The sequence below is a fragment of the Tamandua tetradactyla genome, chromosome 1 (assembly GCF_023851605.1).
Source record: "Tamandua tetradactyla isolate mTamTet1 chromosome 1, mTamTet1.pri, whole genome shotgun sequence".
NCBI classification, from domain to species: Eukaryota; Metazoa; Chordata; class Mammalia; order Pilosa; family Myrmecophagidae; genus Tamandua; species Tamandua tetradactyla.
Genome location: NC_135327.1, coordinates 7,865,943 through 7,880,027, shown reverse-complemented (window position 1 = coordinate 7,880,027; position 14,085 = coordinate 7,865,943). Strand labels below are relative to the sequence as shown.

Genomic DNA, 14,085 nt, shown 5'->3' with positions numbered 1-14,085 from the left:
AGCTCCAGGCTAAGACTAAAGGAAGCAGGATGCAAAACAACCTAAGGGGCCTGGGGTCAGTAATGTACACTCTTAGTGCTGCCTGTCTGGATGAAGAAACGTTGGGAGATGCGAAAGGAGAAGTGGTTGTTCGTGGGGGAGGGCCGAATAGGTGAACAGGAGTTGGGGTGGAAGCAAGGTTTCCCAATGCATGCTGTGTTACATTGTTTTGATTTTCAAATCACATGAATGAAGCTCTGATTCAAAGATAAAATGTTTAACAAATTAGATGAAACATCAAATAATAATAGTAATAATAATGATCACATGTGCGTCAATAAGATGACAGATGTGGCGCCAAGACTGAGATCTGTGTATGAGGATTTGACTCCAAGGAACAGAAAAGGCCTTTGTCCAGCTTGCTGAATCCTTGGCTGGGAAGGGCCCTTTATTTTAAGCCAGTCTCGTTTTGCCAGTAACAACAGCAGTCCTGAGAATCAAGAGTTCCCTCCCTGCCAAACCCAGTGCCAAGCCCTGGCTCAACAACATCTCATTTAATCACCAGCGTTCTGACTTTTTCAGATGGGGACACTGGGACTCACTGATGTTGCAACTGGAAGTTTGCAATAAGGCACATCGAGGCCCTTCCAGCTCCAACTTTCACTGAGACAGTGGGTCTCAGTCCTGGCTACCCTTCAGGATCACCTGGAAGCTTTACAAAATACTGGTGCCCAACACCCACCCCTTCACCCCAATATTTGATCCCTGGTCTGTGATGGGGCCTAAGCGTCAGCATTTTTTAAGGGTCCCCAGATGATTCCAATTCAGCTCTAGGATTGCATCTCTGTTTTCAGTGAGAAAGTTTCTCATATGGGGAGAGCAGGGCTGGGGAGTGAAATCAGTTCACTCAAGGTCACTCGGTGGCTGGCGCAGGGGCTAGGGCAGGGTCCCCATAGCTCACACTTTGTGCAAATAAGAAAAGGCTCTTCTTGTGGGCAGGCAAGGCTCCGTGGGCACCCGGCTTGGCAAAGGGGACAAGGACTGGATTTCCATGCCATTTGGCCCCTTGGCCAGGAAATCTTTGTGCGGTGAGCTACTTGTACAGCTGTGCACAGCAATCCTGGTCTGAGTCTCAGGACAAACAGACACTTCACCCCAGGCAAATTCCTGGGGCCCCTCAGAACAATGGGGCTGGGAGTGCAAGCGGGTTTCTGGGATATAGTTTCCTCCCTCACCCTCGGAACAGGGCCTGGGCCGGGCAGATGCTCTCCATCATCCTTCAGGCCTTGTGGGGGCTGGGCAGGCCCTATCTGACTCCCAAGGTCACTCCTGCAGATAAAGCCGGGAACATAAACAGGAGTGCAGCAACAGCCGCAACCCAGAAGTCAGAAGTCACTGGCTGGTGGGAGGCAGCTGGCAGGGAGGTCCCGCCCACACAGACCCAAGTCCTCTTGGCTTTCTTCCTGATCATTCTCCAGACTATACCCCTTACCCTACCTCCCATAATCCCCTGCTCTCTGACCAGAGCAGCTTCCATGCCCTTCCACCATCACCCATCACATTCTCCATCTCTGAACATTCCTGTTGCCCAGAATGCTACCTCCTCCAGGAAGTCCTCCCTGACTGCTCCAACTGGGAGAGTAGTCTACTTCTTCCCACTTCCTCCAGCCCTCACAGTCCATGCTTTCCCCAGGGCCCAGATATGCACTGGGATGGGGCTGATTTTGTGAGCAGACTAGCCAGCCTTCATTCGGCACTTACAATGTGCTAGGCCCTGGAAAGGCAGAGTGGCTAGGAGCACACCCGCGGAGCCAGACAACAGGGGTTGAGTCCCTGCTCTTGTTTCTTATAAGCTGGACAAGCTTGGGCATGAGAGTCTACCTCTCTGTGCCTCAGGTCGTTGATCGGTTAAAAAATGTCCCCTGCCTCCACCGTGGCTGCAGGGTTCATGGCCTGACACATGTAAAGCCCCCAGGGCAGGCGGGTTATGGTTATCAGTGCATGACGTTTGACATTTTATCCTCCCATCAATGCTGCACGTTAGGTGGTGGTGTTATTCCTGGTTGGCAGGTGAGAACCTGAGGCTCAGAAAGGTCGAGAGAGGGGAGACAGAGCTGGGAGCAGACCTTAGGGTCCTGTGTCTTCTCTGCGGCCTGAGATGGGTTAGAACTTGGGACCCCGGCCTGTCCCCTTCAGGGGCCTCCAGGTTGCAGGGCCAGGTGCAATCCCCTGACTTGAGCCTCCTGGGGATTCTGGGCACCTCTCTGCTTCCAGCCTGCACCGGGGTGGGGGGGGGGGGTGCACCTGGCTCCCCCATCCTAGCAGGAGACAGGATGCTGGGGGAGACCTTCCAGCCTTGGGGGAGTCATTCCCCCCACCCCCACCCGGCCATTTCCCCATCTGGGCAATGAGGCCATGAGGCTGGACCAGTAGATTTCCAGCTCTCAGCAGCAGCCAGTTCCGTGTTCCAAATGAAATATTGGGGAAAATTGGCACCCATGCGCCAGCCGAGAGGGGAGCGGGACGCGGCCGTGCTTCCTCGGCTCTGGGGAAGCTCAGAACCCAGTGTGAGGATCCGCTCTGGCTCTGACACTGCAGGATTCTCGAATCCCGAGCTCAAAGCTGCCGCGGTCGGTCGCATCGCTGTTTGGAAAGCTCTTCCCCTGGCTGCCGTTATCTCTCTTTGGTAACAGAGCAAATTTGCTCTGGACCTCGAGCTGGGGGAACAAGCAGACTGTTTGACTGTTGAGCAAAACCTTCCCTTTGGAGAGCGGCAGAGGCAGCGCTGGCAGGCGTGCGGGGGCCAGTGGCCTCTTGCATAAGCCGGGAGGCCTCCTGCCCACCGGGGCCTTTGCAGGGTTAGGGGTGAGGCAAACCGCAAACTCATGCCCAGTTAATTTTTTAAGGCAAAATCAACAGGCTCAGCAATGATTAGCAGGCAGGTAGGTACGTCTTAATCATGCTGAGGAGGGAGAAGAAGGAGGTCCGTGGGGGCCCGGGATGGACTCAGTTATCAGTTAACCACACGAATGTTGTTTCCTTCCTGACCCACTGGCCTTCAGCCCCAAGCTCCCTCATCTTCCTCTTGGACATACCTCCGTGGCAACCTAGAGGCCCTGAGTCAGGGAGTAGGCAAATGCACCGCAGCATCCACGGTCAGCCAGAGGTGCTGCCGGGGCCCCTGAGGGCTGAGCTAAAGCAAAGGAGTAGACCCAGAACTTGGGTTCTCCTAATTAAGATGAGGCTCACTTGCCACCTCTTTGTGACCTTGAGCAAGTCCCTTCCACCCTCCGGGGCTCTAGGGAGGGGCCCTAGGACTGCAGTTGAGCCTCCAGCCAGCAGCAGCTCCTCTGGGGGCCCCCATGCTTCTGTCCATCCTATAGGTGGGTTGACTGAGGCATCCCTTCTAGTAAGTTCTGCAAAACCATAATCTAATTAAGCCTGTATCCTAGGTGCAGAGGCTGGGATGAGCAGGGTTTTAGAAGTTCTAGGAGGAGAGAAGAAGCCTGGGGGCAGGGAGGGGGCCTACCTGGCATTGGGCATTGGTACCAGCAAGCATCAGCTCCCAGCTGCAGGAAGTGGCCTGGCCTCGCAGACGGGAGGCGGGGGTCCGTGCCGGGTGGCGAGGGCCTGGGAGACCCCAGCTGACCGAGGACCCCCACCCCAGGGCCTGGGGAGCTACTGAAGAAAGCGCCAGGCCAGGCCAGCCTCAGGCCCGGTGGCAGCCTGAACTGGAGTTTGGTCAGTGGTTGGGGACCTATATTGTGAGATAGTTAGGACTTTGTCCACAAACTGGAATTTGAAATTTCAAAGGGGCGAAAGCTTAAGGGCCCTACCCCACAGTGGAGATGGCTCTTGGCTTCTTTCCCCCACGACTTTTGTTCTTTGTCTTGATAAGACCCGGTTGTCACTGCACCACTGGCCGGGGGCTGGGAGCGGGGTGGGGATGAGGCCGGATGGCAGAGTGGTGAGCACCAGGGGCAAGAGGAGCCTCCAGGTAGCCCCTGGGTGGCCCTGGACTCACTGTGTGCCATGGCGCAGGGTCCTTTGTTTCTCAGACCCTTGAGCTCCCCAACAGGAAAATCTCTCGGGGAGCCCAGGGGGCACCTGAAGGGGTGAAGCCCCCAAACTCTGGAGCCAGGTGGCATTCAAATGCCTGGTTATTTCTCCGTGAGTATTTGGGCAAGTCACTTCAACTCTCTGAGCCTCAGTTTTGTCGTCAATAAAATGGGAATGACAATAACCCCTATGTCCTTGGGCAGGGAAAATGAAAAGAGTGGAAAGTGCTTAGTCCTGGGCCTAGTAAAGGATTTGCTCTCTCTAAGCCATTATTACAGTGTTTAAAAAATGATGGGGTCTGTACCTACAGCCTCCAGGACCACGTCCACACTGGAAGCATGAGCTCCCTACCCTCAGCTCTGCACCTCTGGCTGCTCAGGGCAGAGCCATCCAAACAATCCCCCCTTCCCTTCCTGAGACCCCTGTTTCTCCATCTGTATGGGAAGGAGCTGGCCCTCTAGGTGAGCTCTAAGGTCCCCTGTTATTTTCCAGGAGCTGCTGTCCCTTGCCCTGGGTAGAGTCCAGGTGCCCCAGGAGAAAGGACAGAAGTGAAGAGCAGCGGTGGGTTTGGTGCCGGAGGCCCGTGTCTGTGTGTCCAGCCGGGCGGGCGGCACCCCGAGATCACCTTAACGGGGTCCTGATTCCCACCGATTGTGCCGCCAGTGGGTCCAGGAGTCAACAATCGCCACCGCTGTGCCGCAGCCCTACCCTTGGTCACTCACCCCCCCCATCCCTGCCAAGAAGTCACCAACCCATTTTTCTGGCACCACAACTAAGGCTGAGGGAGGTCAGACCTGAGGTCACGGAGCTTGGCATGTCGGCAGTGCCTGGAGTCTGAGCCAAGTCTGTCTGACTTCATGGTCTGTGCTTTCTGTCTCTAAAGGGGGCAACAAAGGGTGGCTAAGGAACTTTTAGTATCATCTCATTTAATCCTCACCACCAACGACAAGTGAGGCCCATTTTACAGGACGAGAAACAGAGACTCTGAAATACCATCTTAGCCGAATCAGTAGATCTCATATGTGGGGGGGTCTTTTTACGCAGGATGTGTGCTTGGAAGATATGTTTGGGGTCCGGCTAAGGCTGGGGTAAATCATGAACGTGATACATTATGCGGCTCAGGGTTTGTGAGTGAGTGGATTTATTTCTGGGGAAGTGGTAACGGGGTGGTTTGGATGGGGTGAGCCGGGGAAAGCGGGGCTTCGGGGCGCCTCTCGGGTGCAGCGGGCCCGTCCGTGCACCCAGTACCCGCCTGTGACGGATCCCGCGTGGGGTGTGCCACGGTTGGCCCTAGCTCATCCTAGGTCTTATTTACTTGAATTAGGATGTCATTGGTAGAAAGATGCATCGTTCCTTTTTGTACCAATTTAACTCTGATGTGCTAATGATCACATCCCACTTTCAGAAATGTGCAAAAGCATGACTCGGAATCGCCACGTCGCCATCCTGTGGGCCTCACGTTGCCGAGAGTGCGGGGAAAGGCTGCACCCGCCCTTTCAGGTGCCAGGCGGGCGCAGGGACCTGGGCACTGCCCTCCGAGGCCCCTCCCAGAGCTGCCCCTCCCGTCTCGCCGGTGTCTGGGCCTCAGGTGTCTGCCTTCCCTTCCCTCCCAGCTCAGCACGTCCCCCAGGGCCTCTGGGTCCAGGTTAAGTAGCCCAGGGCAGGGCGTGGAAGGAACTGCCAGAGCCCCAAGGCTTCTCCTTATCTAATCTCAAAGCAGGGGTGGGGGTGGGGGGGCTCTCTTCCTCTCTTCCCTGGAGGTTCCTCTTGGTCAACCAGCAACTGGACTGAATCATCTCCCCATTTTATAGACGGGAAGGTTGAGACCTGGAGAAGAAAGTGATTCAAACAAAGTCTTGGAAATAGTGACAGAGCTAGTTCCTAAACCTGGGTCTCCTGACTCGACATCCAGCCTCTCTTCCCGCACCCACACCCCCGCCCCCGCCACAATTGTCCTACCCCCTGGACATCAGAAGTGGGATTTAGGATTATCCCGGCTCCTCCACCCCCGGAGAGAACAAAATTCTGTAGGGCAGAGAAAGGGCTTCTAGTAAATGGAAGGGTGAGAAGAGATGAAGAGGGTGACTCGTCACTATGCACACAGCCACTCCCCATTGACTGGCCCACCCCTTGATTCACCCACCCACCCACTCATGCATTATTTACTCTCTTGCTAATTCACACATGCATTCATTCACTCGCCCCTTCATTCACCCACCCACCCACGCATTTGCTGCCTCTCTCATTCCCCAGCTCTGGCTCTCAGTGTCACTGAGTCTCCCTGGCCTCCCCCTGCAGCTGGCAGGCGGGGACAGGCTCCCGGGCGCTGGGTCACAGGCCCTGTGCTCTGCCTTCTGCGCTGTGACTTTCCCTCCCCTGCTGAGGCCTGGAGGGTGTGGGAAGGAGGGGAGGCAGCCACGCGCTGGGTGGGGGGAGGCAGGACCCGCTGCGCCGTTTAGGGCTCGCTGGATCAGAAGTCAGAAAGCACTTCAAGGTGGCGACGGCAGCGCATTAAAGCAAGTGCGGGGGACCTCGGCATGGCCTGTGGCCCACACAGCTGGGCCACCCGTCAGGCTGGCCAGAGGAAGGGTGGGGATGGGCACGAACGAGGGGGATAGAAAAGGGATGCGAGGAGGCAGGCAGGAGGCAGCGGCGGCGGCCAGGGGGTGGCCGCCTTCCCTGTGCCTTCTCATTTCATACTCCAGCCTCCCTCAGGACTGCCTGTGGACGTTACAGTGGAGGAAACTGAGGCTCACAGAGGGAATCATTTACCCAAACTCCATGATCAGTAGGCGGTAGGCGCCTGAAGGCAAATTCAGGTCTGTGAGCCTGTCTCCTCCTTGCCTGGAGGCGAGGGGGAGGGAGGCACAGGGAAGGCACAGGGGAAGCCGAGCTGGTGGCTAACTGGCCTGGAGCGCTGAGAACCTGGTGGGAGCTGGTGGGAGCCCCAGTAGGGTCAGGTGAGCAGTGAAGGAGGGTCTCCCATCCTCTAGTCCCTCCTGCCCACTCTGGGAAGCCCCGAGAAGAGGAGGGAGGCAGAAACCTGGAAGGAAGCGATGAGAGGCTCCCAGAAGGAGGACCCAAGTGATGGATGTGTGGGGCCCAGAATTTAGGTTTCTAATCCCTGCCCCACATGGCGGCTTTATCTCTGCCCCAGTCAATGATTTGGGAAGTTATGGAATCTTGGAGGTGGCTATTGCCGTCTGAGGGTATAAGTCAGAGTGTCTGTTTTTGGGGTGCCAATGACTTGGAGGCTGGCCGAGTTAGGGGTCAGGCAGTGGTGCTGATAAAGTACAAGGCCTGTCTTCCAGAATCCATAACTGAACACTGTTGAGTTAGGGTCTCAACGGTTGCAATTAGCACCAGGAGTGACAGCCAGAAACCAACAGCCAAATCCCTGCAGCCCCGCCCAGCCGATCCCCTGGGGGGGGGGGGGCGCCGATTAACCATTAACCCCCAGCCCTCCCCACGGAGCCTCCACCCCTGCGCAGAGACTAGGCCGGGACGCCCGGCACATCCTCCCAGAGGACGGTTTGAAACGCAGGAAGGCAGAGAGGGCACCCGGGAGGAGGCGGCAGAGGGCGGGGGCCAGGGCCGGCCCGGAGCCTTCGGGGTGGGCATCCGGGCAGGGCGGGTGGTCGGGGCGTGGGGGCAGGGGAGAATGCGCCTCTCCAAAACCCTCGTCGACATGGACATGGCCGACTACAGTGCCGCGCTGGACCCAGCCTACACCACCCTGGAGTTCGAGAACGTGCAGGTGTTAACGATGGGCCATGGTAGGTGGGGACAGATGTGCCCAGGTGTGCCCACTGGGGGCAGGTGTGCCCAGGCACAGAGCAGATCTTTGGCACTTTGGGGAAGAGAATGATAGGAGACGTTAGGGCGGTCCTGTAGAGCCAGCACAGGGGTTGCCAGGCCGAGCGAATGTGTCCAGGGCACTCCGGGTGAGGGGAGGCCTGCAGAGGCAGGTATCCAGCAAAAGCGGCCCCCAGGTGCTCCTGCCAGGCACCCGCTGTCCCTGCTACCTGAAAGCTGTTCCTGCCGGCGTGTTACAGGGAGTGGGCATGGGGGGAGCTCCCTCTTGGCATCTGGCTTGGGTACTCCAGCCCCACACGTCCCCTTCCTGAACCCCTTTGGGCCTAGGTCCAGGGAGATGGAAAGTTGCATCCTGTCTCTGGAGATGGCCAGTGGCGGCATCACTGCATTTCGGGTGTCGGGGGCACTTCTGGGGTGAATGCCCCACCTAAGAGAATGGAGTTCTCAAGAGACGTTTCGCTCACTACAAAGCCAGCTCAGCAGTGTGTGTTGTGTACGTGCTCTTGTGTGTGGTTGTGGCCCTCCTCTTGGTATGCAGTAACTGTGTGTGTGTGTGCCTGTACTGGGCCTGCCATGCATATTTGCATATTTGTGTTCATTTGTGCGCACGCGTATGTGTCCCGTGTACATTTCCTGTTGTATCTGTCTGTTGAGTGGCTCTGCGTTTGTTTGTTCTCTGGGGGGAGGCAGTGTTTGTCTTGCTTGTATATACCAGTGACTGCGTGTGTGTGTGTGCGTGTGCCGTGGATGTGGTTTAGTTCCTGCATGTGTTTGTGGATGGGTGCATGTGGGTGTGCCTGTGCTTACTGGATGGGTGTCCCATCTGGGCATTTTGCCGTGTGTGTGTTTGCATCTGCTTGTGTGTGTGTACAGCCTGGACTGGGCAGGGGGGGTCCCTCTCTGCTGTGTGCAATCATGCAGACACAGTATGCACATTTGTGGGGTTCCCACAAACCCCACTGATGAGATTCCTGTTAGCAATGCATCCATTTGTCCCTGAGTGGCTTTGGTCGCCTATGTGTGTGTGTCTCTCCCGGGTCTAGTCCTCGACTTCCACATCCCTGAGCATACGTCCGAAGGAGGTGGACTGTCCTTCTCCATGAAGCTGGCTGGAGGGAAGGGCCCCCTGGTCCCGGGCCATCCTCAGAGGAGCGGGGCAGCCCGCTGAGTCCTGCCACCTGCCTGCCTTCCACGGCTCTGAGCCACGCAGCTGGGGTCAGGCCACGGCACAGCTGGGGTCAGGCCGCGGCACAGCTGGGGTCAGGCCGCGGCACAGCTGGGGTCCGCAAAGCCTGTGGTCAGCTCAGTAGAAAGAGGAGTCAGCGGCTGGCAGCGGGAGCAGCACTGCCTGCGCTCAGTCTCCCAGCTGCCTGCCTGCCCTGCCACCCACTCACCGGAGGAGGGTGACCCAGGGCGCCCCTCTTCCCTTCTCCTGGCCATTCCCTTCTGCAGAATGGGCTTGAGCACCCCAGCCCTGCTGGCCAGCTGGCTTTCAGGAGGGCCCAGGGATCACATGAGGGGCCGAGGGGAGAACACGCTGGAAATGGTGAACAAGGAGGCTGTTCCCCAGGTGGGGAGTTGGGTGACCCTACAGGAGCAGAATATACTGTCACTTCCTGGCCACTTACCAGCCCTATTTCCTGGGGGCTGTGCCTTCAGCTCCCAGCAGTTGTGCTCTTGGGACATTCTGCGGCCGGACAGCCTCCAGCTCTGGAGCCAGGAAGAGCTTCTGGCTTCAAATTCTGCCATGGATCCTTCCTTCCTGGGTGAACTTAGCAACCCTCTAGGCCTGAGCCTCAGTTTGCTCATCTGTAAAATGGGGATAAATCATAGTACTTGCCTCCCAGGGCTAGCCAGAGGTGCTTAGCTCTGGTGGCTGGTCCCAGCCCCCACATGGGGGGTCCCAAGAACCCTCAGCGTCCATAGGAAGAGTCTGCATTCCCCCTGGAGTGTGAAGTAGCCTGAGATTTGGGGCTATGTGAGGTTGTCCTCGTAAGTGTTTTGCATATATTCTGGGCTGGTGGCTCACAGGCTCCAAGGAAACCTCCCCTACCCCTGCCCCTGACTCAGCAGTGCAGTGGCTGGGGGGTCTTCCTTAACAGAGGTGCCAGCAGACACCCTAACACGTACAGCTCTGGACAGGGCAGCCCAGCAGAGAGGTGTGTGAGCCTGGGCAAGTCCCGGGTCCTCTCTGAGCGCCTGTGTCCTCGCCTAGAGAAAGGGGGTCATTGGCTGACCTCAGGGGTGAGATGGCACCCCGCCCCTCCTGCCCGGGACACGCGAAGGCTTTCCCGCAACCTCGGGCCCGCGGTGCCAGGAGGTGTGGGGTCAGCTCTCCCCAGGGGCCGGGGGAGGTGAGGCAGGGGGAGAAAGGGCACCAACGTGGCTTAACAATTACCCCCATCTCCGGGAATAATTCACCAAGCGGAGGGGGTGTCCTCCAGGGTGCACTCAGGGGACTCCACTGGGCCAGGGCAGGCAGGAGACGCAGTGGGGTGGGGTCTGGCTGGTGGGGTGGGGTCTGGCCGGTGGGGTGGGGTCTGGCCGGTGGGGTGGGGTCTGGCCGGTGGGGTGGGGTCTGGCCGGCGCACGGAGGCTGGAAGTTCATCTGCCCCAGGAGTTTTTCCAGCAGAAAAGTTTTTATTTTGCAAACGTGGATCAAGTGCTTATTGTGTACCAAGGACTCGACATTTATTGCTTCACCAAAGCCTTGTGACACCCTCGGGGACTACAGGGCTCCCCGATTTACAAGGGAAGAAACCAAGGCGGGGAGAAGTTAAATAACCCACCGGCGTCTCACAGCCGAGGAGGGGGACCCAAGATGTGCGCTGGGCTCAAGGGTCCTGGAGTCTCTGCTGGAACCATGCAGCGCTGCCCCTGCAGTCTTAACTGGGTGTCCCCTGAGGCCTCCAGGCCGGGTTCGGGGTTTCTTTGAAAAGGTGCGCGCGCACATGCGAGCGCGCGCGCGTGTGTGTGTGTGTGTGTGTGTGTGTGTGTGTTATGCTCACGCTTGCATCTTTGGGGGGAGATGGTCCACAGCGTTTGTCACATGCCCCCGGGGATGGAAGATTTCCTTTCAGAAGAGAGGGCTCAGCTGCTGAGTCTATATGTATTAAACAGCCAGACCAGTTGAACTGCCCCTTTTATAGTGAGGGCAACTGAAATCCAAAGGAAGTCAGAGCAAGGAAAAGGAATTCACCCAAGGTCAGGTTACTGGTAGCACTCCTGGGATGCAATCCTAGATGCCCCTTGCCACTCTGCCTCTTATCCCACCTGCCTTACAGTTACATGGCCACAGGAGCTTTTGCCTTGGGGACAGGTGGTATTGGGGTTTTCCCACCTCCTTGCCAGGTTCCTTCCAGGAGGGCAAATGATGGGATGTGCTCTGTGCATGTCTTCCCTGTTCCCCAGAGGAGGCTGCTGGGTCCCTGGCCTCCAGGCTGAGATGCCCCCAGCCCAGGCCACTCAGGGAGAAATGGGGGACAGGACCTGGCTCTGGGAGGAGGCCTCCCCCAGCCCTCTCTCCCCAGCCAACCCGGAGTCTATCAGAGTCCTCTGCGCCCTAGGCGGGGACCAGGTTTTCATTCCCTCTACCATGGGAGAAGCCCATCCTCACGGTGTCACAACCACCCTGAACATGGAGATGCAAAATTGAGGTTCCAAAGGACGGAATGATGGGCCCGAGGTTGTTGAGGAACCAAGGTCTGGCTGGAGTCGAAGCCCTGGAAAGGGCCGAGGTGTCTCCCTGCTGTCCCTCCTGAGTCCTTGCTCCCCTCTCTTCTGGCACAGACGCATCCCCGTCCGAAGGTGCCAACCTCAACACACCCAACAGCCTGGGCGTCAGCGCCCTGTGTGCCATCTGCGGGGACCGGGCCACGGGGAAGCACTACGGGGCCTCAAGCTGCGACGGCTGCAAGGGCTTCTTTAGGAGAAGCGTCAGGAAGAACCACATGTACTCCTGCAGGTGAGGGGCCCCTGCCGGCCTCGGGTGCCCAGCTAGGAAATGAGCCCCCCTGGGCTGATGGGTGCCAGGCTCTCAGCCTGGGTCCCAAAGGCATCTTCTCTTCTAGACCTTCAAGGCCGCCCTGGTTTTTTAGGTCTTGAGGACCCAGGTGGGAGCATCTAATTCTAGGACCCCCATTCCCTGATCATGAAGTTACTTACTGCTCTTTGTGAAGCCTGACTCCTGTGCCAGGCGCCATCCTGAGTCTTTGCCCATTTTACCGTATTTATCCATCCACAGGGGCCCACTGATATTCCTTCCACTGAGCCAGCGAGGGCCTGATAGTTAGGACCAGGCCTCCTGCCGAGCCCCCAGAGGATGGGGCCCCTCCCACCCGGTGCTTTTCTGGGGCAAAGAGGGAATTGTTTTTTTTGTTGTTTGTTTGTTCTGTTTTTTTGTATACATTTTTTGTATTTTGTATTTTTATTTTTTTCTCTATATTATCATTTTATTTCTTTTTCTGTTGTCTTGCTATTTCTTTTTCTTAATCGATGCAAATGTACTAAGAAATGATGATCAAAGAGGGAATTGGACCCTGCCCTTTGCACCTGCTGGGGCTTCCTGAGGCCTTGGAGATCCCTCCTTCAAAAGGTATCTCCAGCTGCCATCGAGGCACGCTAGCCACATGCAGATACTGTGTCCAGCTCTCTGCGCGGGTCATCTCGTCATCTGCCCACACCCCGCGGGGGAGATGACGGCTTTTATTCCCGTTTTATAGAGGAGGAAGCTGTGGCTCAGAGAGCGCTAGGCGTTTTCCCAAGGTCACTCACCCAGTTTGAGTCAACGGCAGAGGCAGGGCTGGCACTCAGCGCCCCTCCCGTAACCCCTGTGCGACACTGCCTGTACCTCCTGCCCACTATGGGCGCGGGGCTCTTCCGGGCTGTGATGGGAATAGCAGTGTCCTGGCACCCAGGAGGCTAGGGGTCCCAGCTCAGCTCTGCCACGGATCAGCTCGGGGGCTTGGGGCTTTCCCTATCCTAAGCATGTTAGGGCTGGCCTCTTAGAGAACCCATAGGGCCTTTCCAGCTCCTGGTCAGTTAGCATGAGGGTTCCTGGGATGGAGGATTAGGATAAGGAGGCTGGCGGTCAACCAGATGGCACAAGGTCAACCTGGGTCCTAGCTCCTTCTTGGGGGCAGAGGGGATGTCCCTTCTCCATCCAACCATCCAAAGCCCTCCCCAGGTTTAGCCGGCAGTGCGTGGTAGACAAAGACAAGAGGAACCAGTGCCGCTACTGCAGGCTCAAGAAGTGTTTCCGGGCTGGCATGAAGAAGGAAGGTGAGCCTCCCCGCCCCCCACCCACCACCCACCCACACCCACAGCTCCCCCGAGAGTCATTTATGACAGCGGCCACAGCTTTATGACTTGGTAACAAGGCGTGGGCTGTAAGGGGAAATCACTGGCTAATGGCTGAGGGGAGGGAGGGCCTGGAAATCTGACCATAGGGAGGGGCTGGGCTTGGTCTTGAGAAAGATTCGAAAAGATAAGCTCCCACCCTCAGTGATTCGGGCTCCCAGCCACCCACTCTCAGCGACTCGGGCTCCCAGCCACCGCCTCCGTGGCTGCCATCACACCCCCCCAAACACACACCCCGAGGCAGCCTGGTTCGGTGTTTTTTCTTAATACAGTATTTCAAACCTTAGGAGACGTGTAGCAAATGATGTAACAGGTACCCAGGGACCTGCCACCCAAGACTTAGGAAAGGGCAATGGTGGGGAGCCCTGTTCCCAAGTTTCCTACCCCAGGGACACAAGCCCCAATTCCCTTAATCTTCATCCCTGGGGATCAGGTGAACCCTGAGGATTTCAGGTTCAATTAACTGGGAGCACGGCATCATCCTGGGTGGAGGAGGATGGGAGGACAAGGGTGGGAAGTCGGTAAGGCCTGGCCAGGCCCCCTGCTGTCCGCGGCTACCAATCCCTGGGCCCGGCGTCCCCAGGTTTGAGAGCTCGCTTCATTGTCATGACATCTCTGTGTGACTGGCACTGTTTTCGTCCCCCCTCCCCATGGACGAAGGAACTGAAGCCCAACTGGTTATGCCCCCTGCCCGAGGCCCCACGGCCAGGAGTGTGGAGAGCAGGGGTTTGGGCCGAGCGCTTTGGGACTTGGGTTCAGTGCTGTCTGGATAACACCCCCGTCTCCTGCTCTGTGCCCTCCAGACCTAACCCTATTGAGAATTGTGCTCTGCCCAAGCTCAGGGAGAAAAATGCTTTTCATCATCTCTCAAAG

General features: G+C 57.4%; 1 protein-coding gene across 5 annotated transcripts in view; it reads left to right on the top strand.

Moving 5' to 3' along the window:
• HNF4A (hepatocyte nuclear factor 4 alpha) overlaps nt 1-14,085 on the top strand; it is a 62,458-nt gene that overhangs the window by 28,682 nt on the left and 19,691 nt on the right. For 2 of the 5 annotated variants that reach the window (XM_077168128.1, XM_077168126.1), the window contains exons 1-3: nt 7,542-7,814; nt 11,644-11,818; nt 13,040-13,134. In XM_077168128.1, coding sequence (XP_077024243.1) covers nt 7,700-7,814; nt 11,644-11,818; nt 13,040-13,134 — 385 coding nt within the window. In that variant the 5' untranslated portion in view covers nt 7,542-7,699. Of the gene's footprint in view, nt 1-7,541; nt 7,815-11,643; nt 11,819-13,039; nt 13,135-14,085 lie in introns of those variants that run through there. The other 3 variants (XM_077168134.1, XM_077168132.1, XM_077168130.1) reach the window with 2 other exon arrangements.